The sequence below is a fragment of the Etheostoma cragini genome, chromosome 12, assembly GCF_013103735.1.
Source record: "Etheostoma cragini isolate CJK2018 chromosome 12, CSU_Ecrag_1.0, whole genome shotgun sequence".
Taxonomy (NCBI): domain Eukaryota; kingdom Metazoa; phylum Chordata; class Actinopteri; order Perciformes; family Percidae; genus Etheostoma; species Etheostoma cragini.
In genome coordinates this window covers 4,392,898-4,420,445 of record NC_048418.1, presented here as the reverse complement: position 1 = coordinate 4,420,445, position 27,548 = coordinate 4,392,898, and the positions used below count along the sequence as shown (strand labels likewise).

Genomic DNA, 27,548 nt, shown 5'->3' with positions numbered 1-27,548 from the left:
GAGTGAGGTCGGAACCTGGCTGGGCCATTCCAAAACCTTTATCTTTTGGTGAAGCCATGTTTTTGTGGATTTGGATGTGTGCTCTGGGTCGTTGTCGTGCTAAAAGGTGAACTTTCTAACGGAAGCCAGAAGGTTTTGTGCCAAAATTGCCTGGTATTTGGAACTGTTCATAATTCCCTCCACCCTGACTGAGGCCCAGGTTCCAGCTGAAGAAAAACAGCCCAAAGCATGATGCTGCCACCACCATGCTTCACTGTGGGGATCGTGTTCTTTGGATGATGTGCAGTATTGTTTATGCGCCAAACATATCTTTTGGAATTATGGCCAAAAGGTTCAACCTTGGTTTCACCAGACCATAACACATTTTCCCACATGCTTTCGGAGACTTGATGTTTGTTGTTGCAAACTTCAGCCAGGCTTGGATGTTTTCTTTGTAAAAAAAGGCTTCCGTCTTGCCACCCTACCCCAAAGCCCCTTCATATGAAGAATACGGGAGATTGTTGTCACATGTAGCACACAGCCAGTACTTGCCAAAAATTCCTGCAGCTCCTTAATGTTGCTGTAGGCCTCTTGAAAGCCTGGCTGAGCAGTTTTCTTCTCGTCTTTTCATCAATTTCGGAGGAACGTCCAGTTCTCGGTAACGTCTCTGTTGTGCCATATTTTCTCCACTTAATGATGACTGTCTTCACTGTGTTCCATGGAATATTTAATGTTTTGGAAATTATTTTTACCCTTCTCCTGACTAATATCTTTCAACAATGAGATCCCTCTGATTGTTTGGAAGCTCTCTGCAGACAATGGCTTTTGCTCTGAGATGCAAATAAGAAAATGTCAGGAAAATCCTTCTGGAACAGCTGAACTTTATCTGTGATTAAACAGGGTCATTTTGAATGATGGCAGGTGCGTAATGACTTCTATTTAACATAAGTTTGAATGTGATTGGTTAGTTCTAAACATACCCACATCCCCAGTTATAAAAGGGTGTGCACACTTATCCAACCACGTTATTGTAAGGTTTTTATTTTTTATTTTTCAACCTTGAAGATTTCAGTTTGTTTTTCAGTTGAATTGTTCACATTATAGGTCACATTAAAAGTGGAAAAAGTACTGACATGATTTATCTTTGTCTAATTTTTTTACATCACAAAAACCTGCCATTTTAACAGGGGTGTGTAGAGTTTTTATATCACATTACAGGCAATGGCTAGTAAGATCAAGATTTTTTATTAGCCATTTGTGCATTCACCAAACAGCCCAGGCACAGAGGAATTCTTGCGCAGGCTATTTGAGTCAAGTAAAAAGAATAAAAAGAGTTAAGGACAAAGAAAAGAACACCGACTAAAATAAAAATATTATACAAGGTACATAAATTAAAATAAAATAAGACAAAAAACGTAGATATTGTACAGAAGAGTGCAACAACTATAACAAATTATGAATACTGTAACTGGAGAATACAACAATGGAGGATATTGGACTTGTAACAAGCATAAATATTGCCGATAATGCACATTAGTATTTTATAATAGAGTGAGGTAGTGAGGATTATTGCACATTTAAATCACAGTTAATTGTTCAGTGTTTTATTTTGTTTTGCCATCAGTCTGACTGTGGCAGGGAAGAAACGGTTATAGTGCCATGTTTTATGTGTAGTGATGCTGTCTGCTGTGCTGTGGCTGAGTCTGTATGTGCAATAAGGAATAAAACCTTCTCTCTAGGTCACCATCGGCTGATATGCTGCTTGTGCAGCTGAACACCTTCAGGAGAAATGTAGCTGGAAATGAAAAAAAAGGCTCTCACAGCAACAAGCTGACCTTCCACCATAAACCATGGCGAGACATGCGATTTCACAGATTTTTGTTATGTGTATTGACATTCTCTGTGTGTGATCTGAAAATGTAATATCTGATGGCTGGCCCGCTAATCTTTTTTTCTTTTATCTTCCAACTGGTTTGTTAAGCCTAGGAAAAACAAACTTCTAAAGCAAAAATGAATAATCGAAGAGATTGCCTTTGATAACAAAGTAAATAACAACTGGATGCAAGTAAAGTGTTTAAGTCCATGTAGGCCAGATGATTATTTCCATATTATGATATATTATGACTTTATATTACATTTCTCTGAGAAACGTGAAAAAGCTTAGTGGTTTAGCCTAATTTACCTAAACAATGATCAATGATTACCAACTTTCTTTCTCATATTGCTCCTCAAAACCACTGAAAACTTTCAAAAAAATCGAACACAAAGTCCCATTATTATGGACGTTATCTGACATTAAGCGTTTCTGCTTCACACTGTGACAGACTTTATTATGCAAGACTAGAAAATGTTGTACAATTGAAAATTGAAAAAAGAGGTTAAAGGTCCAATTTTTTAATTTATTGTGGCAGAAAAAAAAAAGAAAACTTGGATATTTTAACCCATTTTTCTGTTTTTCCAAATGTCTTATGCCTAGAAAACTGAACTGATAAGCGTTACACGGACCGAAATTAACCCTTGTGTCGTCTTCCCGTCGACCATGCATCTGTTTCCTTCCGGGTAAAAATTGAAAAAAGTTGGCACTTTTCTTAACACTTTCTTTATTTTTCTGTTGCTTTTTAACACTTTTTTTATTTTTTGTTCAAGGTCATTTAACCTATTTTAAATTACATTATAAAACATTTTTGATTTTGAGAAAAAAAGCAGATAGTATTAATTATTTGACCAACAGTTATGATCAGAGGATGTGGTCATGTCAAAGTTTGGTCAGGATACAGTTTTAAAAGCTTATAAACATTGTTTTTTTTTTCAAATGCTATGGAAATGAATAAAACAACCAAAATGACATAACAGGCTAATTAATTTTACCAGGGAAAAATGATGTAGCCTTTGTGTTTCATACAACATTTCTGCATGCATATTTGCTTATGCATACAAGTTATTTTGTGGCAAATTGGTTGTAAGAAACCCATGTTACTAATGTCACCATAAATCTGTCTGGGGTAAGCTATGACTTTAATAACTAATGAGAGTCTATCCTGCTTTAATAACCAAATGTAATATCAAGTTATTGCTCAAAGTATATTAATTAACACATTCAGTTTTACAGCAGGCTATAATGAGAAACAACACAAACTCAGTACCTCAGTTTCAATACAGGTGTTAGTCAGACCCGGGCAGTTTAGTTTTTAGTTTGTGTTAACCTGAGTACACTCTTTGTTTTATTTCGTTCTTAAAGCGAGCTTGCATTAAGTTTCGTTGGCGCGTTTAAACTTGGAGCTCATGGAGAAAAAGAAACGCCAGCATACAGCAGTAGGCCTACCTTCCGAGAACAGCTCCTACCGTGTCTTCTTTCCAGACCCGTCTCAGTCCGCCATCACTACCATTCACAGCACACTCTCCTTAGCAACACATCCGCGTGGACCTCAGAAACCTCTACCGAACAGTCTCGCTCCGCTCCGTCCGTGTAGGCGAAGAGGGCGAACGTCGTCTCTCCGGTGATAGCCGAGCTAAGCTAGCTAGCTGCTCCACAGTCCAACAAAACCCCACTTGGCCAGCAGTAACAGTAACTCTCACTCGTAGCGTGTTAACAATTAAGACAGTTCACAGTCCTATGAATATAAAATACACATTAAACGCTAGGCTAAATGGTTTGTGTCTCACTATCTACTCGCCACCACTGTTTTTTCTCTCATGTTTATCTTTTTTCTTCTTCGCGGGATTAAGCACAAAGAAAATCAAAGGTCATTTCTACAGCGAATAATTCCCCCCAAAAAATTATGTACTAAACAAGCCTTGAAACACCATGAAATTATCATTAACTGTAAATTAATGTGAACGGAGTAGTTGAATAATTCTTATTATTGATTTCAATAAATGTAATGCACATTGACATAAACCAAATAAAAGGTATGCATCATATTAATAACCCTCATGTTTAAGATGAGAGAAAAATACGAAATAACTACTGTGAATCAGGTTATTACACTAATAAAAAAAACTTTGAAAACGGGTTAAATTTGACCCAAGGACAACACAAGATTTAAATAATGATAATGAATAGAATACTAGAGATGAGTATGTTGCAATGTTCGTTGGATAAGACAGACTGATGAACAGTAAGCCTGGATTTCAAAAACTAAACGGGTGTCAAAATGAAAAGACAATTAGCAGTTGTAGGCTATTGTTTGAAACTTGTTGCAAAAGTGGCTTGAGATTTTGACACAGCAAACTATGAAGTTCGATTTGAAGGAAATTTGAAGGAACATACATACCGTACTGTAAAAAGGCAGAGAGATGCTTAATTTAATTTCCCAATTGTATCTTTTCTTAGATTGAGTTGTACGTTAACTTGTTGCAACTGAATGTGTAAATAAAGGTATAGTAAAAGGTGAAAGTAGGGTGAAAGGTTGACATTCAGAAGGAGCTGGTTTGGTCTAAGCTTGCCTTGGCTTGGTGTGTGAAAGTTAGCACTAGTTCACAAGTCTGCAAGTCTTATTCTGTTTGAGGCTGCTGCAGTTTTTCTTTCCCAGCATGAATCGTGTTACATTTTCAGGGTTAGTCAGAAGTAGCAGCGAAGTTCAGGACAAAGGCAAAAACTGTAGCTCGAGTGAATGCTGGATAACATAACTCAATCGTAAAACTAATCTCTGAGAAAGCTGTGCAGGATATTTTCTCTTAATTGGTTTCTGTATCATTGGGGATGAAGTCATTTGACAGGCTGTGGAGGGAGGGCGGTGCATTGAGTGGTTGCACTTTATATCATGAGAAGCACTGAAAGAAACATATTATCAAAATCCAAAATACCAGGTACATGGACAAATACAATGGCCATGAGGTCATTTTATCTTCTTTTGATCTGATTTAGTTTGAGACGATGTTGTTGTTTTAGGCATTTTGTATGTTCTAAAAAAATAAGATGTTTTTTTGTTTAATTAAACCATGTTAACCTATTCTGGTACAAACTCAAAATACAATTATGAACCTGAAAATTGGCATTATATGAGCACTCAAAAGCTATAGTCTGTAGTTTCTGTCTTCCCCATGAGAAATTCTAATTTATGATAACAATTCTGTCGGTGCATCCACATTATACAAGCCTTCCGTGATCGTGCACCACCTCCACCTCTTCTCCACAAATCTGCCTGTAGCCAAGGAGGACACAGAGGATTACAAAAACACGATGAACTCTTCAGAAGAGGTAATTATCTTCACTCGAGTTTCTGCCCCTGAAGATAACCAATTTCTAAACATAGCCACACTGAGAACTCCAGAAAGAGCTGTGTATCAACTCATTTAGCAATGGATTGGATGTAACGGACGTTCGTTAATGTCATAGTTAGACACTAAGGCTTTTCTATGAGTGCTAACATGTGCAAGCAGCTGTAGTTAACATGAGAAAACCAATCAGCATCCAGTGAAGAGCTACAAGCAGCTACACTGATTTGGTTTGGGTGAGTGACAGATACAACAGTTTGTTCAAAACAACATTGGCCTACGTGATAGACAGATGATTTACCCAATTGCCTGCCAGGAATTTTTTATTAAAGGGCCTTTTCCTTCACCTAACAACCAGTGAGTGCTTCTCAGATGGTTTTGTGTAACAAACCATCTGTCTCTTTGGGTTAGTAGGAAATAAGGTCCCGATGTAAATCATACGAAATCAAACACGTCACACATATTTAAAAGTATGTATTAAATGTGTATTGAAACTACACCTCCCAAAATGAGGGCAAAAAGAATTATTGAACACAAGTAGCGTGCACACTTTTAAAATCCTACCACACAAACAAACCCAGACAAGTTTGCTTTTTGCTGGTGTAGCCAATATAGTGACAGTAGTAATGAATGGCATGATTGTTTATATTTGTCAACAATGACAAGAGTACATTACCGTGGGTGTATTTTGGTTACTGAGGCTGTGCATGTGTCAACATGTGTTTGTGTAGTTGGGCGTGTACTGGCCTGCCTCACAGACTTAATGTTGTTCGAGGTGATGACTGACACGTCAGACAGAACACAAATCATTTCAACCCAGAAACTCAGTGACAGACACACAGCTGTCACACTGTAGTGACTGCTTAAAAAAAAAAGATGGATGCTGAAAATTGTTTGTCTGGCTCTGCAATTTATGAGACTCCATGTGCCAATTTCCTGTGAGAAGTCATTTTTTTTTCAAAAGAACATTAATGAGTTCTCTATTACTCCCCTGCTTGGAGAAAGGAGTCTTATATTGACAATGATAAACATAACCTCCACAATGAAGTGGTAATGAATTAACAACTGTTATGGTAATACTTCCATATTTTATACAGTCTATGGTCAAAATGTGTGCCGATTGACATTTGTATGGTGAACATCCTCGACCTTCACCGTCCGTGATTGCTCCGTTGTTGCCGGAAATTTCGCTGTATGTCCTTTTTTTCCATATTGTGTCCACCCCCCCCAACCCCCCGTTACTGATGCTTTCCATTTCCCACTGCAAGTCATCAGTTGGCAACTCCCTCTCTCTCAGCCCTGGCTAAACATGCCCTTGCCTACTTCATCACCTTTTCATGTTTTCAGTGTAATTTCCTGTAGAAGAATTCATCCCCTGATGGCGCCTGTGAGGGATTCTGCATTTTATATAATAAGCAGCGACCCCGGGACACCGGAGCAGGGAGGGGGTGGCTCATGAAATGTGCAAATTGTGTGAGCTGTGCCTGCAGTCAGCGGCAGGATTCAAATTTCAATTGCACACGCACGCACACACACACACACACACACACACACACACACAGACAAATGCACACATATTGCCTCCCCCTCAGAGCAGAGATTGAAAGGCAGACTGTGGCCTTATTCTCTATCACGATTCACCACCAGCATGTGTGGGTTGTCTCTCTTTACCACTTTTCTTTTCTCTCATTCAGTCTCCTGTCTCTGGTTGCCATTTCTCTTGCTCTAATTTCTCTCTTATTTTCCAAGTCTCTATTACTGTGATCCATTCTTTTCTGTCTCTATCTTTCTCTTGTCTTTTAACTTTTTTTTTTTTTTTTGCACAACAGTGCTCCCATGCCCCGATCATTTGACTGTGTAATCAGACAGTTCTCTTAAGTTTTTTCAACGGAACCGAAGAACAGCAGGACTAACTTTTCCCAAGGGCACATGAACACAATTTAGCTATGAGGACAGATTTGTAAGTGTGAGATATTTGTGTCTTCCTCAAAGCACCATCACTTCAATGAGCCACACTTAAAATAGGCCAAAATAACAACTTAAAGTTGCACAAAGTGGAGTACCTCGCTTAAATGAGATTTTCTGGATCACGCTCTGGATCAAATCTAAGTAAGGACCCACATTTGAGAGGAACAAAACAGTGCCATCAGACTGGAGGCAAAGTGAAATGTGAAAGCCAATGTGGACATGAAGTTAGTGCAAAGACAGAAGTTGACACAAAGAGACACAAATTCGGCCAAGGCCAACTCACCCAGCCTGGCAATGTGAACAAATCAACCATGTTCCATTTGTTTCTTTCATTCACTTATTCTTTTACTATATCTTTGTTGATTTTTTTTTTGCACTCACAGGTATCACAATTTTTGTTTAACAAACCGGCTCTGCCCGGTGCACAGCGCCGCCCAAGATGATTGTGATTGGTTTAAAGAAATCCCAATAAACCGGAGCCCCTTTGTTCTCCCATCCTGGAGTGTTGTGGGGATTAGCCAGACCTTCCTCTGCAGCGCTGTGGAGGAAGGCAGCACATATGAACTGCTTCTCCGGTTGTACGTGGATAGGAGAGTGATGATGACTGACAGGATGTGATATTGGGTCAGTATGATAAATGATTAGACCTACAATGTCATTTGTAAGGTGAGCATCGGTGCCACCTTCTCCCCTGATATTTCTTTATACATATGGCCTCGAAACAAGATCAGTGTCACTCCGTGTCGGTCTTTACTCTCCCCTATAATAGCAATCACAAGTTCATAGGTGTCAGCTTGCTCAGGGTAAGGTAAGTGCATATATCTCGCCCTACCCAATTGACACCCATGGTTTCATGACGGAAGTAAGGATGACCGCTCCAGCAGTCGGGAGGCGTTTTTAACTTCCTAAATGAGAACATCTAAGCAAGAGGCCGACAGAGAGAAGGAACGAGAGAGCGAGCATCGGTGCATGCTTGTAGGCCCAACAGCTGGCAACACTAAATATGGCAGCTCAGTTAACGAGACTAGAATAACGAGCGACTCCAACCCCCAACACCCGAGTGTGAAAGTTAACACTGTTGTCCCAGCCACCCAGGGAAATACTGTAAAAATCCCTCCTCTGATTCATTCTCACAAATTACTCGACAATTATATGTGTTTGTGTGATTTCTTCCTAAAAAAGGAAATTCAATAATTGTATATGCTGTAACACTGTAATACTTTTAAGCATGCCGTAATTTCAATACATATGTTTTTTTATTAGTTCAGCTTCTTTCTCCACATAGCCCACAGCAGATGTACCCCCTGGGTTACAAGTACCCCTGTTTAGCAATCACTGGGTTTGAGCATCAAAGTGTTTTAATCATTGATGACCCAAGACTGACAGCCAGTCTAAAGCCAGTCTAATATGAGACCCCGTGCACTTAACGTATGTTTTTAACTACCAGTGTTGTGATAGCTAAGGAGCTTCTGTTATGCTGCAGCTACCATGGAAGATTGTTGAGGTGGTGGTGCACCAGAGGGTCATGCTGTGCTTCTAAGCCTTAAAATTCCTTTACCCCCCCCCCCCCCCCCCCCCCCCACACACACACACACACACACACACACACACAAATATCACATCATTCTACATTTAACATCACTGGCAAAATAATTACAGACGAGCCTGAGCCTGCTGATTAGCATACAGTCCTAAAGCTAAATTGCAGCAGTCCAGACACCATGGCTGTTGTAAAATGGCGATCTGTGAGCTGCAAGTTTCAGCTTCTTGTGTGAGGATTTTTACCATATGGTGAGAGATTGTGTGGAGCCCCCTTGAGAAAAGTATTTAACCTTTAACTGCTTCCCTTAATGTCACCCTGTCCCTGATAGGGCCACAGCAAAAAAGGGAGGGATAGGGTAAAAGGCTGTGGAGCTATGCTGCCCCCATCTGGTGATACTGAGAACAACACTGACTAAAATCTTTGGGTTGGTCTTGTAATGTAATGTCAGAAGAATCACAACTTAAATTCCTGCAATCATATCTCACATATTTGCAGTGAAATTTAACAGAACCGAAAATAAAGGCACTCTCTCTGAAGAACGTGTCTTTTTCAAAAATTAAAAATGATTGATACATGAAGACTGTAGTTGCTTCTTTTTAAGGGTTACAAGCCAAACTGTTGCGGTCTGGTTTAGATGCATAGAGACTAAATATTTTTAAAAGGAGGTCTCAGTAGATGGATTTAAAGTGAGACAATGTAACAATTGAAAAAAGACAGTTACATATTCCTCTTACAAGATAAAAAGTTGAATTCATCAACAACTAGAAGGGCAATTGGAGAGCACAGAGCTCCACCATGGCCTTGCTCCAAAATACAATTTCTTAGCCTCTGCTACACCCAGAAACCACGTTTTTGTGAACATGCACATGTCCAAATTAGTTGGACCAGACATTATACAGACTTTACCTTGCCAGCTCCCTAGGATAAAAATCTTTCTGAGCCCATGTGTGAATAGAGCAACTCCTAGTCTGGAGATTCACAGCAAGCGAGTGGGCTTGTTGATGATGGTTCATGCGGCTGGCGGGAAACGGGAAGAAAACAAACATCCGAGGGTGAAGAAGAAGGGGGATCAAAACAAAGACTGCAACCAAAATGTCTGGACACGTGGAGACAACTGGAGGGACGGCGAGATTCTGGAACTACAGTAAGTCGGTGAGAGTCAACGCCGACATCTTCTGACAAATTTAAGGAATGACAAGAGACTCGGTTTGTTATGCCCAAATTACATACCGGCTCTTTGACTGCGGTATAATGCATAGTGAATTAATAAGTGTTTGTTTCTGTGTGACATCTGCAGATCCATCAATGGTTTAGTTTCAGCAACGGTCAAAAGAAAAGGAAGACAAGTTTTGTTTTTATTAAGATTTCATTGAGGGTTCTTTCCCTTTATCAGACAGAGACAGGGGATAGACATGTGAAAGGGGGGGAGAGAGAGAGAGAAGATGACACGCAGCAAAGGGCCACAGGCTGGATTGGAACCCAGGCCGCTGCAGGACTCAGCCAACATAGGGGAGCGCACCTACTCAGTGAGCTATAGGCAGCGCCTGTTTTTGTTTTCTTTCGAACGAATTTCCAATTTATTGGAAGTTATAAACACATACTGGCCTGTACCTACACATTATTAAATAAAAGTGGACTGTGGAGGGCTAAGGCTGAAGCCGCCTACGCATGATCCGCAGTAAAACCACTCTGCTCTGGCTGTGTGATTGCTTTTCTATGAAGTGTTGGAGACTATTAGGAGGAAGCGCTACCCTGGGCTCAAACTCTTACAACTTTGTTGCCACAGATCTTTCAACCAATAAGGCTAGCCAGAAGCAATAATGACACATACCTGCGCTGTACTTAGCCTCGAAGTGCCTGCACTATGCTCTTTGGCCTACCACGCAGTTCACCTCGGCTCATTTGTAGGGGGCGTGAGTAATGTGATCTGTCATAGCCTGAGTTTACTTCTGTTTGTTGGATATATTGCTATCTGCCCTCTTCTTTTTAGATCAACAAAAATCCCACTCTAAAAAACATCCACTAGTCCCCATGTTTGACAACTCGGTCCCTCACAATCTGACTTTACAAAATACTATCACACTTCTTGGGTAAATGTATTTTTTTGTAATCAAATGTTTTAGTTTATTTTATATGTTCAGAAATTAACACGTACAGTAACAAACAATACACTGAGACATGGAACGCATCTCAGAGCCAAAAAAAACAGAGGGAGGAAAGCTGAGAGGGAGGGAGACAAAACAACACGTACAAAAACAGCCACACACAAACACACACATTAACAGAAACACACACACACACACACACACACACACACACACACACGGGACCAATCCCATGCATGCCAAGTATCCAGGCTCCTTTCCGACGCTTCATGGATGTGCGCCGTCGACAGATCCATGTACACAACATCCAAGAAGGCAAGGGTCCATGCACAGACAGACATGTCATGAGGTGGCTTCCAACAGGTTGCAATCATTCTCTTACCAGCTGTAAGTCAAGCAATTGCAGCAGGTTTTTGAGCTTTAGGGAGCAGGCAGGCTGACAGGTCAGTCAGAATACAAACATTTACAGTAACAGGAACAGTAACATTAATCAAGGTGGAAATTTGGATGCAATGTTGTTCCAGAACTGACTAACAGGTGAGCACTCCCCGAACATGATGGCAGGACAGGTACTTTGAGCTTTAATTGGCCAGAAAGTGCATAAAGGGCTGTTAATTATTTTCATGGGGTGCACATTTTTGCAGGGGTGAGACATGTCCTATGAATGAAATTGTAGTGAATCTGCTGATGGTCTGGATTGAGAGATACTTCTGGAATTCTACACCATACAGCTTGCCAGTCAAGGTCGACACTCAGTAGTAAATGTATTTTCTAACTTTACCACATTATTATCAAAATGAAATTCAAAGCCCTGTAGTTTTCAAGGAAAATAGGACTTTTTCCCGGTTAAATACGGAATGAGATTAAAATACACGATTAGATTAATGAGCTGATAAAACAACAATGCAAAATCTCATAGCATGTAAACAAAAATGAAATCAGGAGCTTTGACAGAGTTGCAGTGTTTAATCATATTTGGTGGAATCCCCTGTGGAAAGGGTTATAAATGGCAGCAGTGGAGCACAGACTGCAGAGCAGCTTGTGTAAAACTCACACATCCGCGGCTTCCTTGTGTTGAACTTTCATTAGAATGATCAGTGTGAATTGTGTTTATATAAACACATTTTTCTTTTCACGAGAACATGTTACAGTAGGTTGATCTGCCAATCAATCGGTTAATCTGCTTTTGCATTGAATGGCTCTTGGCAGTTTACATGTTAATGAAAGTCAGCGATAACAAGTGATAACAGATTGTTTCTCACATCAAACTTATTCTAGGTTACGTGCACGCGTTGGTCTTTAGTCACTACGTGGGAAGAGAGCTCACGTTCTGCAGTTTATTTCACACCAAGGTCTACAGTCCCTGCACAGAAACACACTCATGGAGCAGATCTGATTTAATGTGGCAGGGCCTGCAGGGATTTCTGCCTAATGCAGTATAATATGGCAGCCACAGCTATTATCACAACCCTTTCAACAGAGGTGACTGAGGAACCTTTGGATGCAAGCTTATCTACATCGCTCCAGAGCAGACAAGTCAACTTGACCGTTGCAACAAAACATAACCAAACGTCTTTTACTAATGGAGATACATTTCAGACAAACTCAATGTTCACTTCAGTTAAAATACTGAAAGTATCTGAGCTCTACTTTAAAGCTCCACACAACTCTCTCTGTTTTTCTCAGTGTGGCTGTGTTCAGAAGATTGTGTCGTGCGGCGACTTTCGCGTGCAGAAACTCAAGTGAAGATAATTACCTCATCTGAAGACATCATCATGTTTTTTTTAAACTCCGTGCCCTCTTTGGCCACAGGCTACTGCATGGAGAAGAGGTGGAGGTGGTGCGCAATCCCGGAAGGCTTGTATAACGTGGATGCGCCAACAGTTTGGATGTCATTACTTAGAAATCCTCATGGGGGCGACAGAAACTACACACTGTAGTTCTAAGAGTGTGTCTGCCCTGTGAGAGGGAGGAGACGGAGAGAAACTCGTAGTTTGTGGAGGGGAACCAGTCAGCCAGCAGTTTGGATTCACAGAGACCCAGGGTTTAGGTCACATGTCGTTCTGGAACTGAAAAGTCTGAGTTTTCTTTAATCCCGTTTCCTGAAATAGGGTTCTGCACTGCTTTGAGTGGTTGCCTCATTTGTTTTGCACCTAATGCCTGGTATGTGGTTTTTTATGTGTGTTTACAGCAAATGTGTTAAGCCAATTGTCATGTTGTTTTTTTGCAGCGATCTGTGGAAGGCTCGAGCATCTAAACTGGCGAGTGGTGAAGCTGTAGGCGTGGTACTGAGCTAGATGGCTCCCACGCACTTCAGAATACAAAATGGCCACCCTATGTTAGCCCTCATGAATGACAGAGGAACACATTATGTGATTATTAGAATTATGGAAGCCCAGCTGCTCTCTTCTGTGGTCACGGTTCTAATTAACTGAAATGAACTGCTATGGCACATACAGTTATATAAACATGTATGTGATTCACGTTCTGGCGTGTATAGTCATGCCTGTCAGCGGCTTGAAGAGACAGAGTGCTGATTACACATTGAGGCGTTACTCCTCCCCCGATATGGGTTCACACGTCAAGTCTCTTCATTTCTCACTTTGTTCACCGGCAGAAATGTGGGAGGTTTACTCTTTAACAAAGAAATGGAGACAGCCTGCTTTTGGATCCACTGCAGTGTTTGCTGAGCAGACATTGATGATTCAATTCAGTGAGAATAGGGTTTATGTTTCTTCAAGAAACACCTTTTTTTTTATAGATTAATTGCTAAAATCTTGTTTGCAACTCTGAAAAAGATTTAACAATATTAAAAACTACTGGTCTCGCATGGTGTTACAAGCTAACTATGAAAAGATGATACCTTTCTTAGGTAAATGTGTAATGTATAAAATGAGTAGTAGTATTTGTTAAAGGCAAAATATGTGTCACAACAACATTCTGATTGAAGTTTTGTGGCAGAAATGTCCCGGCATACAAGTCGTGTTCTACAGACTTATGAAAAAATTCTAGGGTCCAGGTCCTTGCAACAGTCATCATCAAAATAAAATAATGATGCGAAAATGATCATTCCCTCCAATATTGTGAATAATATCAATTGCACCATGAGTCGAAAAAAAGTAGCAGTGAGATTTTTTTTCTGATATTGTGTAGCCCCACAGGTGATATCAATACTTTACTGGTATAGCACAGAAGTTATAGACTGCTTTATATGAATAAAGGAAAAGGAAAGAGGGGTATCAACAGAAGAAATAACAAATCATATGGGATATGTGATGGAAATGTGGAATATGTTTATGTTTGTTTCACATATTAATGTGAGTAAGGTTACAGTTTGTTCATCGCTGCACACAGAGCAAGCAGTGTTTTAGTCAAGACCACCTAAACGGAGAACAAGTCAACACCAAAACCAGATAGTGTAACGAGACCAAGCCAAGACCAAGACTTTGAGGGGTTGAGAGCGGGTCAACAACCAGACCAGTGGCCGACAGCCCGAGCTTCTCCAGTCTCCCAACATTCAATTTCATGCGAGTGGGTGTTAAGGGGGGCAGGGAATGGGGTTGACAGGAACAAATTTTCAGGTAGAAATGTTAGTACATTTGCTATGATTTGTACTGGGCCCTGCACCCTCTATTGCCATTAAAACTTATTTAACCACTTCTTGGGCCTGAATTGTGGGTCCAGTCACTACTATTGCTGAAGTTAATGCATTAACACATATCAGTGCTTGAGGAAAACATATAGATGATTTTCAGGTTTGAAGATCAAAGTCTATGTCAATGATGACTGTAACTATGGAAACTAGTAAAGGGAATATGTCCAAGAGTTATGTGACCCGAGACGTCCTCTCAGTAAGAAGGGGACTGGGAAACACTCTGCATATAAACATAAGTCACACAAGCTTTCCACTGAGCTGAAGGATAAGCATGCTTTTAAGTTCAGCAGCTGACAGATTTCTGTGAAAAGACACGGAACATTCTGCAGGTAAATTCCTTATCCAGACAATAAAGTGGTTTTATTTAACACTTATCCTGACAGAGAGTCTCAACAAAACGTTTTCAAGTTCTTTATAAATGAGTAACAATGGTTCCTATGTGTCCTATGTGATGTTCTCATTACTGTAGTTCAATTGCCTGTGTAAAAGGTTTCCCTGTGATGTAATGTAATGTGTAATTCAGCCAGATACTGAATCTCAATGGCTTAACTCTCCACAAAGCAGGAGATCTGCTGAGAGACAACTGATTAAAGATCTCATACGTGTGTGTGTGTGTGTGTGTGTGAGTGTTTCTCAGTGATTTAGGATTCTCATCAGCCATCAGCCGTAATGGATAATAGTTAGTACAGAATGCAGAGTTCTACATTCTGCAAAAATAATTCTTTGTTGTTGTATTTTTTTTTTTTTAAAGACTTGATTTAACCTTGTTGGGCGAATCTAACTGGATTGAGATGCGTGTGCATGCGCAGCACAGGCAAAACATTTCTCTGCAGGCGGAAAATTAAACTGGACCCAAAACCAAGGCGTATTTTGTTTGTTTTTGTTTACTTTCATCATATGACTAAGAAATAAGACTCACACTTGATTCACACAGATCTGTGTTTAAAGTGTTCTCCGCTGTTCAGCAAAGTGCTTGCCCTTGTGAAATTCAATCCAAACTTTGTGGTCAGCAAACGCGGGGATGTTGTAGCAAGAACAACGTCAGATGCATGCCACCAAATACAAATTAAAAAATATACATTTTGGACAAACTGAAATCATCAGCAGTAGGCCTATGTTGCATCATCTCATTAGTGTTTGGATGTTGGTGGTCTGCTCTCACAACATCACTCAACAAGACTCTAGACTCTAGAGCCTAGAGTCCAGAGCCACGCGAGCCACTCTTTGAGGCTGTAGACAGATGGTGCTTTCAACAAAATGCTAATACTCATAACAATACTAACACAACATGTTGCTTAATGCTTGTGTTTTAATGCTGTATGCTTGGGAGGATTTTAACTGTGAACCAACTTGTGTTTTTAATCCAATCTTTGCGTGAGTTTCTTCTCGCTGTTAAGTGGTTTCACTCAGATACCAGTCTGGTATCAACTTTCAAGGTCCGGGGTAATCACTCCTCAATCCCCAGGAATCTTGTTCAAAAAGTTCAGCAGCCAAATTGGCACTTTTCAAAGCATTTATGGGGGAAAAGCTGAATCAATTAATGGTCGATGATGATGATGACCTAGAGACCATCTTGCTATGGAATTACAAAATTGTGACGCCAATTCGGGTAAGGGGTGTAAAAGAGGAGGGAAATGGCCCCTTCCCATTCCCGAAACCTTTGCATGGACCACACCTAAAACCACCTTGGTATAGCATTCCCCAAGTCAAAATGCACAGAGGCCGGCAACTCTGCTACTGTACAAAGCTACTGTAAACACCAATCAACATCAGTCTTATGTCTGTCTAATGCACACCCCTTCAAATAAAGTGTTATTGAACACGTTACACCAGGAGCTTTTAACAATGCTATGAACAATACGGCATGAACGCAGCATGGCGGCCGGAAGGAGCCATGAACTGTGAACACCCGACTTAAACTCTCCTGCTTGTGTGTTTTCATCTGAATTACAAACAAAGACGTCTTGTGTTGAAGCTGAGAAAAGTACACTTCTATTGTCAGTTTGCAGGTGAGAAAGCTCGTTGGCTTGTTAGCCGTAGCAAATTCAAAAAACTTTCTTGCAAACTTCAGTCAGTTTAAAACAGAGATGTACAGTAGTCTTCAAAGTCAAACTATGCTGCACCTTACACGTTGTGCAAAATGTACCATGTAACCAGCCAGATGAACAACATCATTTTTACCCCATTAAGAGCACATCACCTGGGTTGTATCTTCTATAACAGAACTGATCGTCCACAAAATCCATGCACTTTTGCAAGTTTAATTTAAACTCTCAGGCATGACTTATTTACAAGTTACTCTCCCAAGTCTCTGGCCAGCAACTACTTTATCGGTCTGACATAGAGTCGACATCCTGTCTGCTGAACACACTCTGTCTCAGAGCACAGTGTAATAGCGCCTCCTACTGGAACGTTCATTGGTAGCAGACACCTTCTAATTAAGTCTCAAACCAGGTAAGCAAATTAAGTAATGTAGCGCGTTCCATTTTGTACTTGGAACTTGGATTTGCAGAGTACCCCAAGCTAAAAGTCCAACATGGCTGCTCCGCGCATGAACAGTTGTAGTAACATACAGCTATAAAGACTTCTGTGTTATTTGTGTCTCACTAAATCACTTATATTGTTTGTATGCACAAAAACAGTGTTGTCATAAACTTGCATTGCTAACAATGGCTAACCTGGCTAAAGCTAATGAAAACAATGAAAATCCAACTTTTAAATGCATTCATCTCCGATGTGCCATCATTCCCAGCTTCGGGTTCCGAGGTAAATGGAACTCACTATTAGTCGTAACAGTTAAGTATTAACAATATAAATAGTGAGTAGCATGTCTAGTAACTTAATATTACAGCCAGGATACCACAACCTCCAATGTACTCTCTGTGGAGGAGCTGGTCAAGGTTGGCACTGGGCTGTTTGTTGCTCAGTGTTTAGGTTATGCTGTAAAATCCCCAGTGACACACAGATATACACAGTAAAATGTTTGTATATGTGTGTAACGGAGCAAAGGCCAGTTCCAGCTGAGCCACAAACCAATATAAGTGAATTTCAAATGTTTCTACACTTGCCCAGAGCAATGTTTTTTTATTGTTTAGTGTATATTTTAGAGTGAGGGTGTGTCTTCTGGGACACACGCAATGAGCAAGAGATTGTTCAGTCAAGAATACCCTGCAGCCATTAGTACAGTGTCCATACATAAGACATGAGTGTGTTTCTGTAGGTGTGTCTGGTGTGTGTCCACCCATAAGTGCCTTGAGGGAACAGAAGAGCAGAGTGTATGGAAAGACTAGTGGCATTTTACCGTACACTGCTTCCACTTCTACTGAGCACGGCACCCAGCGTGCAACTAAAAACAGGTTTCTATGTAAACAGATCAAGTCGTCCTCCTCCTGTGCTTCTAGTCCACCTCCTTTCATTAAGTGTGGTTAAGTCAGTGTCTATAGGTGATAATGATGATGGGTGCTTGCAAATCATAAAAAAAAGAAAGAATTTTATATGTTATTCTCTTGCAAATGTCCTGTCTTTTCCTGAAAAATTGTAAACATGCAGTATGTGGTGTTTGGGGGGGTCACTTAAACAAAAAAGAGAACTAGATCTACCCAGAGGTCTCCTACCAGTTAATTTGGACATCCAAAAGAGGGCGAGCAGGAGGCATCCTGATCAGATGGCCAAAACACCTGAAGTGGTTCCTTTCAACAGTAAGGAGCAGCAGTTCTAGTCTGAGCTCCCTCTTAACGTCTGAGCTCCTTACCCTGTGGTGGTTAAGGCTGAAAAAATGGTGTTTGTGTGAAGAAGAGTGGTTGCTTCACAAAAGGAACATAGTGAGAGGGATTATGTTTTCTGTTAGGTACACACAACACACCATCAGACGTGTTCATGAGCCAGCTATGACTGACTTTTGGGCATTGCTGGGTCAAAGGTACTTGCTCTGTGCTTCCTGTTAAATATGAAAAAGAACAAAAACAGAATGAAGGTAATTTTTATATATTAAGCTACCCCTCAATGTTTCAGTAACTTGTAAAATTGCTCACGTCGCTCTGGTTTGAGTCTCTGACTGACTCTCACTTTCAACTGTCATTTGGCTGGCTCGTTTATTACGCAAGTGTTAGACCTTAGGAGACATTGACAGAAAGTGTATTTAACTTCTCTCCATTTGAAGTCAGAACTTTAACAGTCTTTTGACATCTGTTGAAATTCCCCCGCATTTGGCTGGTGGCGGGTGTTAATTTCCAAATCTGTGACAAACACATTTGTTTTCCTTTCTCAATTCATGGCACACTTGAGCCGTGTGTAATGGTCACATGCTTGGTATAAGCCCATCAAAGCAGAATTGATTAAAGGCACAATAGTTTTGGTGCAAAAAAAACCAAGGCAGTGGCTAATGACACAAAGGCCGCCCGCCTTTGGGTTATATAGGCAAGGGGAACCCTGTTCTCACTTGAGAGTGCTGGTGTGTAGGCCCAACCAACTTTCTCATGCTTTAAAGGCACACATTTGATCAAATGCAGTGACTGTTTGTGACACTGTGTATAAGATAAGTGGACGTTCTCGGTTTCATGTCAGTAAATGTGTCTCTTTTTATTCTTTAAAATGACTTGGCAAGCATTTTCATGCTTAAAAGTTAATCCAGGAGTCTTCCAGTCCTTTAGGCCCCTCAAAGTATTCTTGAGCTAGCTTTCATTTGAGTATACTACTGCAAAAGGTCAGCTTTCATTAGAATGCATTTAGAATGATTTCTTCTGGGAAACATTTTTCAGTCTTAGCAATATTAGATATAAAAAAAAACAACAACATTTCATTACTGTTTGGAGGCAAGCAAAAAGGAAAGAAGCTCAGACCTTGAAAGTATTTTGTTACCTGATGTGAAGACTCGCCAGGGGGAAACTCATCTTTAGGGGAGGTGGATTGTGTGAACAGCATTCGGTCAAGATGTCCCCGTCCATACAACCTGTCAACCACGCAGACACTGGGACACAAAATTCCAACCTCCCACTTATAATGGTAGGCTACTAATGTGTATGGTTGTTGCCAACATGCCTGTCCTGGGATAGATAAGGATGCATTTCCTAAATGTGAATTATACAGGTCCACTGTAGAGAATACTATACTACTGTAGAGAAGTGCTATGCAATCCTCTTTTTTTTTTTTATAAAAACATATTTTTGCTATAGTTACATTGTGATAGAGAGGAAAGAGAAAGAGCAGCAGCACATGGCCTTGGCCAAGACCCTAACCCCAGGCTCCAGTTATGGTGTGTACCATTTTCTCAGAACACAACCGTAGATTAAGAAACAGTCCGCTGATTAAAAACATGTTCTGGGTTCATTCTGGGTTCGTTCTGCCTCCTATTAGACCAGGTAAACCCGGCCCACTCTGCTCAGGCTGGGAACCTGTACAGTTATCTATCCTGTTTCCGTTGCAAATTTGCAGGAAACAATCACAAACTGGCTTATTCAGCTGGCACGCTGTTGGCAGTGGTGGGGATCTTGTTCATTATGGCACAAAAGAGAGCAAATCAACCGTGTTTAAGGGGAACATTTCCTCTACAACATACTGCCCGGCCAACTTCTTTAACCAGAGTACTTTTTTGGAAATAGTGACGCATTAGATTACTCGTTACTGAAAGATTTGGTCAGATCAGAGTAATGCATTTCCGACATCTCTGGTGATAGCCAGACTAGCCTCCTATAGTTTACATTCCTTTAGCAGTAATATCACAGGTTCAGTTATGAATGGTACACACAATCACAGTACTACTAGTACACACTCACGGTGACCTGCTGGTGTGCACTCTATGCATGGTTTCCAAAAGAAGAAATACTGTAATGTTTGCTTCATGCATTTAAAGCATGCACAATTTATACATATAAAATGAAAGGGCTGTGCAAATGTTTTATGAGGAAGGAAATGCATTCAACAGAATTGGTAGACCTTAATGATCATGTTTTGGTCAGTAAGGGGGCGCAGGGTTTTTAACAGGTTGGCATTCCATTTTATAGACATAGCACAAAATTCTAGACGCTGTGCACAGGCATTCTTCGTGGACCCCTACCTATCATTCTAGTATCTTTGTGGGCTGCTTTCTGACATGGGGGCCCAAGAAATGAGTGCACCCATAGGTAATGGACCTGGGAGAGAGAGAGAGACACACAGACAGACAGACTTTCTTTTCCAGAACAAAGTTTAATCTTTGATGTAGTGGACGTGGTGACTCCAGAGCTGCTGTGGTGACCACAGCGGAGAGATGGCAGTTTGATACATGAAAACAAACCCAGAGGTCCCGACCAGAACAACAGATTTAAATATGGGCTACGGAGTGAAAGCTGCTTGACTTCATCACAATCAAAATTAATCATTAGTGGCTTACACGATTAAAGGGAAACTCCAATCAGTTTGAATTGGTCTACAACTAGCTATCGCCAGAGTTCCTTGTCGAAAAATTAGCTGAAGATTTAAAAAAAAAGAAAAGAGGACTTTTGGGGGAAGATAACGATACGCTCAGGTTTTAAGAAGAAAACCATAGATTAAGAACCAGTCGGCTAATTATATACATTTTCTGGGTTGGTCCTCCTACAGTTTTTATTCCTTTACTAGTATCACACACTCAATGAAAACCACAAATCCCCAAATGTGGTTTGGATTCTATCAAATATATTGAAGCATTACCTGCTTGTGCTACTTTTAAACTTAATAACCCATTTAAAACTTCCCTTGGTTATCTGAAAAATGCATTTTCACAAAAACAGGAGTGTCTTTCTTGATACCAAAAGCAAAAACATGGAGTCTTTAGCCGAGTGGGATTTCATGGTAATTCTGTGCCAGTAAAATAATAGCATTGGAAGAATTTTCAAGAAGAAGGCAAACACAGTTGGCCACAGTGGATTATTTCTATGTTTAATGTTTCAGAGGGAAGATCTGTGGGTGACTGCAAAACATCTGAAAACCTAAACATTCATTTTCAACACAAGTGTGCATTACCACACGGTCAAACTGTGACCCCGCGACTTCAAATCTCCACTAACAGACAACTTAACCCCAGCAAAATCAAGAGTTAGCATATTATTGAACATGAATGCCTTTATTCAGGTAAGGACCTGCTTGCTCATGAACACAATGGTTATAATAATGCATAACGGCAGCGTTTTATCATTGTCCTCATTTGCCTGTTATTACAGCGATGCATTTGTTCCGCACCCACTATAGAGTGTAGAACTGAGAGGGACAGTGTGTGTCCACAAAGTAAGTCAAAAAGTGTTGAATCCATGAAATAAATCCACTCTGCAAAGACTCAAGGGTGGCATTCTCAGTGTGAGGCCTAAAAAAAACACTGGCTCTTAAAAGGATTCTTAAAATAGAATTAAGAAGAAAAGGGGGGGGGGCAGTGCAATTAATTGTGGGAAGCTAAACCGGTTCCACCATCTATATGAACTGTGTCGGTCTCCACTTGTGTTTCACGTTGAGCTGAAATCAGATATCCAACCCAGGAGCAGTAAGTGGACTGCAGTGGGGAGCTTAGAGTTCTTCATCACAGTGCTGCACCTTAAGTGTCCTCCAGCAGGTGGTGCCTTAACACTGTTGTATGATGACATGCAAAAACTAAAACTGTGGGAAGTGAGAATACAGACCAAAAAAAGGCCCAGTGTGTCTAAATCCCCTAATTGGATAAACTAAAAATCACTGACTGCTACGGAAGATGTTACTTTATTGATGCATACAACCGTTAAGAATGAAATCACTGTGGCCCGTTCTTTTAACACACTGGGATAGATCCACTACTGCATGGGTTGTAGCCCACTGGCTAACTTCTTCTGCTCAGTCTGTTGCAGGACTGACTTTGATGCTATATGTGGTAATAAACATGTCGCAGAAATTCAATTACAGAAGCTGGGTTTTATTTGCCTCCATTTAAATGAGAACATGGCTCACTGATTTGTGTTATTAGATGTTATGGAAGTAGTTAGTAAAAAAACAAAACTCTTCAGGTTTTGTATATTCCAAAAGATCTAAATTGTGGAAACATCCTTTGGCTAGAAAATGCTGTCCTTTTATTATAATGCATGAGGAGAGTCCAACCAACAACAACTAAAATGTACTAACATGTTTTTTTTGTAATGTTTGAGTTGAAGGTGAAGGATTTTGTTCGCCTTTTGTGCATAGCTGAGCCCCCCTGCGTTCTGTTGCTCTATGCGCCTCGCGTTGTTGCAGGTGGAACCTGAATGCCTCGATTAAATAAAAAAATGCATTTCAATGCAAAATGCAATTCAACGCCCAGTGGAAAAGCTCTTCCGGGACGGGTGATTTCAATGGTTGCATAGCAAGAATAACAAAAATATGCAACTGGCATGGCTCTGGTCTGATTGGGCAAACGAAAAAGGCAGTGTGGTGCGCATCACGTTTTCAACTTGCAAATGCGCTCTGTCTGATCATGGCCTCAAGGTTTCAGTGTGCTTCAAACTAAGAGCTCGTCAGATCCTCTCAAAGGGTCTAAAACCCCTTTTTGTAGCAGAACCCAGGGGACAATTTTAGTTTACTTTATGAAAACAAGAATACAACCATCACAGTTGTTGCAATCACAAGCATGGTTGGCCGGGAGTGTGGACGTGTGAAACTAGGCAGGGTTTGACCTTTAAAGCTCTTTTTTTTCTTTTTCTTTAACACAAAGCAATGTTAGAGTGTACAAGTGAATGCAACACCATGAATGCCTTTCTGAAAATGAACACCGTTATTCCACTTTGACAACACCATTGGATGACTCTAGTGTCAAAGTCCTTTCGACTGAATGGTTAAGACGGTCCTAAACACACACTCAGCATCTGAACTGAAATCTTTAAACACCCAACGTCACAAACAGCTACAGTAACCTCATGTAAACTGCAGCAGCCGAGTCGGATCCAACGTCAGTAAGTTTGGGAGAGAATGCTGTGAATTCCTCATACGCATCCTTCTAATGCTACCCACCTTGCCCAGTAAAATAAATTCAGCTTTCCCTATCTGGGTATTTACTTTAAGGAAGATAACCGCCTGACAGCTTTCCACTGCTTAATGCTACAAATGAGCCTCAGAGACGTGACAGCCATAGCTGAGATGTATGCTCATTGGTGGTCAGAATTTGGGGGTCTGGCATTTTAACACAAGGGAAGGTGATTAAGGCTTTCACAGTTGCACAGACTGAAAAAAGCATCTTCCAATTAATGTAAGAGGATCTCCCTTAGCAGCAATACGGTCAAGTTGAGTTCCATTACATACGCCGAATCAAATGTCCCGGACACGAGAGGCTTGGATGGTGAAAACTCTGTGAGGTCTTTAGTAGACCTCTGCTCTCAGTGCACTTCGTGGAGACCGTGTTCAATCAATGAGGACAACCAGGGTATTCCAAAAGGTAATGTCCTCTCAGTGGGGCTGGGGATGAACTAGTGTTCAAAGTTTCCTCTTTCCGCCTTGTGTCCCCGCGTGTTTTCCCATGTTCGCATTAATTACAGCGTCTCTCTTGGAGGCACAAGAGTTGGTGAAGAGCCATCCATTGCAACGTGATGAGAAGTGTGTGGGGGGGTTGGGTGGGGGGGAAATTGGTGCTACCATATGTGGGATTCACAGTGAGTCATTTTAATGACGCCCACCCCCCCACCTAGCCGGCGGTAGTTCATTCCTCCGTATAACCTGAAAAAGGAGTCAATTGGTGAGAAAGGAGAACTTCAAATGTTCTTTTGTGCAGTGTTCTGGTACTCATGCATGTGAACATGGCAGAATAGAAGCGGGAGACAAGACCAATTAAAGAAAGTGAATATTAATTGCTGAAAACCTTCTTTGGGTTTTAGTAGGCCTGTACTGTAAAGTTGTTCACACACACTGGTCTGGCTACTCCACATAGCATTCGGGGATGGGAGGACATACTGCTCTGGTTAACTGGTTTATTTAAACCAATCCCAATCGTCTCGGGCGGTGCTAATCACAATCAAAGCTGCGGTGCCGCTGCAAAATCGGGAAAGAACTTGTTTCGGTGGAACACGTGTTCGTTTAAAAGCAGTTTTAGTCGTGCAAAAGAAAACTCAGGTTGGACAGATAGTCTAGCTAGCTGTCTGGATTTACCCAGCAGAGATCAGAGGACCAGGTAACCATAGTCCTCAGAAATCCACCGGAGTTTAAAATGACAGCTAAAAGGAAGTGGAACGTCAAGGAGTTTTTGTTGGCCAATACCTTATATTTCGGTCAATTATGTCTAGTCTTCATTGCTAAGACAGATCATTCAATAATTAAAACTATTCTTACGAGAATGCAGCGACTTTTTTTTCATGCCTTTTATCTATAACAAAACCACTCACAACCTTAGAGGCCGTCGATACAGTGCTGCGTCCAGGTCTTAAACCAGACTGAAAAACACTTCACATATCAATCATAACAATCAGTGATGGCACTCATATCTGTAGAGCATTTACTTTGATCTCTGATCTCGACTTACTACTGGTATGAAGGATTTGTTTTGCTTTATTCTTTTTACAATTGTACTGTACTTAGTAACTGGGTTTGGTTACGTCATTATTTCCCATGGTGGCACTTACCTCCATGTGTTGGCATCAGGGTCGTAGACTTCTATAGTTTTAAGATACGTCGTTCCATCGAAGCCTCCCACCGCCATCAGCTGACCATTTACTACAGCCAAGCCCACCTACACACACATACACCTTTTTTTAAAGATTTTTTTTAGGGCTTTTTCCTTTATTAGAGCACCTGAAGAGACAGGAAATGGGGGAGAGAAAGGGGATGACACAGCATAGGGCCTAGAGTTGGATTCGAACCCAGGCGGCTGCGAAGAATTATGCCAACATCGGGCGCACGCTCTACCGTGTGAGCTACAGGTCGCCCAAGAACACAGCATTTTTGTAACTTAATGTTTTTATAATAAATCATTTTTGAAATTAAATGCAGTCTATCTCACTATTGACATATGAATGCAATGAAATGCAATAACTAAAACTATACAGAAACAATCCTCATGTACTAACCACACAAAATCCCAACGCACACACTCACCCCGCTCCGTCTGGACGTCATGGCCACTACAGGAGACCACTGGTTTGTCCTGGGGTTGTATCGCTCAGCGCTGCTCAGCTCTGTGGTGTCGTCTCTCCCCCCGACAGAGTAAATCATGTCCTGGTAGACGGCACAGCCGAGGTGCTTTCTCCTGGTTCCCATCGGAGACACTGTGTGCCAGCGGTTCTCTTGAGGATTGTAGCGTTCCACTGAGAAGAAAAAAAAGAGAAAAGGAGGGAGAAAAAATGTCAGATTAAAGAAAATAAAGAAAAGGATTGCAAAACCCAAACTGGCAAACCCAAAGCAAAGAGCCGTTTCCACTCCCACAGATAACTGCAGTAGTCTTTTTTTGTGAGGGTTCACTCTATTGTGCATTTAAACATAACACATACACAAACACAACAGGTTTCTACCTGATGCCACCTCTCATCTCACTCCTTACTCACTCTTGTCAAGGCTCTGGGTTATTTTAATAATGCACTTATCACACGACTCAGTACTATACCTGTATTTAATGGTGACGTCCCATCAGACCCTCCTACAGCGTACAGGAAGCCCCCCAGCACAGCCACAGCTACACCCAGTCGCCTGGTGCTCATGGAGGCCACACGAGTCCATTTGTTCTCCTTGGGATCATACCTAAAGCATGAGAAGGACGCCATTCTATTACTAGGATACGGACTAGACATTAGCTTTTCAGTAACGTTCAGAACTCCATGGAAATAAAGGCAAGTTGATGTGAGCGTGGCCAAGAGCGGGCTGTGCTGTCGCAGACTAAGAATTTACACAGTCAAACCTGATTGGTCAAGATACTGATACTGATCACAATGTTTCAGCATGATTCCAGCCTTTTACGTTTTTACACGCCACATCTTTTTTGTTTCAATATAATGCTGATCTGAGCTTTATTATCTGCAGGGTAAAAACCTATAAAAAAAAAAAAACTTAATAAAAAATGATTTGTAAGACTTCCTCACAGAAACCTTGAACATTTTGGGTTGACTGAAAAACATAGCATTGGCCGGCAGCTTATATTATATGTCCCACTACATTTTATTTAGTTTTGTGTGGGTAGAAAATGTATCTGGCTGTGTATGGTGGGAGCTGCGTGTGTCCTTGCTGCAATAGCGATTAACGCAACACTATACAGTCTGAGAGGGATGGCGTGTTAATGGCCCGTAGGCAATAAAGGATACGGAAGCTCTTGAGGGTTGGACTTAGTGGTTATAGTACCCCTGAAATGCCTGGCAGAGTGGCAGTGCAAGTGTTAACATCCCTAGTCTGTGGGTAGGAACTTTGGGGATACAAACACTCACGGATATAAGATGGTTACATCAACAGTTTAACACAGACACAAGAGTTGGACAGACACCTTTCAACAATGTTGAGACAGGAAACCCCATCCTGTCCCCCGACAGCATACAGATAACCACCGAGGACAGCCACTCCTACGCTGGTGCGACAAGTGCTAGTGGGGGCCACATCACTGCTCCACTGATTAGTCTTAGGATCATATCTGGACAGGAGAGATGGAAATAAAATAAATGAGACTTTACAAGTTCCCTTCTGGATCTGAATATCCAGATGAAGCATCGTGTGACCGTGACACACCTCTCCACAGAGTTGAGGTACGACGAGCCGTCGTGACCTCCCACCGCATACAGCAAGTCATCCAGAACACTGACGCCGACGCCACATCGCCGTTTACTCATCGACGCCACCATCCGCCACTCGTTGGTCTGGGGATCGTAACGCTCCACGCTGGAAATGGCGTCCCCGCTGCACCAACCCCCAACTGAAGGACAAGGAGACGAGAGACCAATAAATTAAATTAACACGATGGAGGTGAGTCTTTTCATTCTGCACATAGCTTTCATTTTAAGCCCTTAATTTTAAAATCCTACATCAGAATGCTGAAAGTGGATATGTGATGCACTTTTTACAATCCTCCACACTGGCGGTCCTGCCTGCAGCAGTCTATATACACTCACCGGCCACTTTATTAGGTACACCTGTCCAACTGCTCGTTAACACTTAATTTCTAAGCAGCCAA

At 41.2% G+C, this 27,548-nt stretch overlaps 1 protein-coding gene and 1 long non-coding RNA gene across 2 annotated transcripts in view; both read right to left on the bottom strand.

Moving 5' to 3' along the window:
- Positions 1-4,409: 4,409 nt before the first annotated feature.
- Positions 4,410-19,796, bottom strand: LOC117954520. The gene is made up of 3 exons (XR_004658839.1): positions 19,741-19,796; positions 14,711-14,713; positions 4,410-4,420 (listed from the first exon to the last, which is right to left on the bottom strand). It is a non-coding gene; the product is annotated as an uncharacterized LOC117954520 (long non-coding RNA).
- A 1,318-nt stretch (positions 19,797-21,114) lies between these two features.
- klhl20 (kelch-like family member 20) overlaps positions 21,115-27,548 on the bottom strand; it is a 15,733-nt gene continuing 9,299 nt past the window's right edge. Inside the window, exons 9-14 of the mRNA XM_034888397.1 lie at positions 27,107-27,290; positions 26,868-27,011; positions 26,001-26,134; positions 25,496-25,704; positions 25,024-25,130; positions 21,115-24,124 (exon numbers count right to left, since the gene is read on the bottom strand). Of these exons, the coding sequence (XP_034744288.1) occupies positions 24,040-24,124; positions 25,024-25,130; positions 25,496-25,704; positions 26,001-26,134; positions 26,868-27,011; positions 27,107-27,290 (863 nt within the window). The 3' untranslated portion in view covers positions 21,115-24,039. The remainder of the gene's footprint in view (positions 24,125-25,023; positions 25,131-25,495; positions 25,705-26,000; positions 26,135-26,867; positions 27,012-27,106; positions 27,291-27,548) is intronic.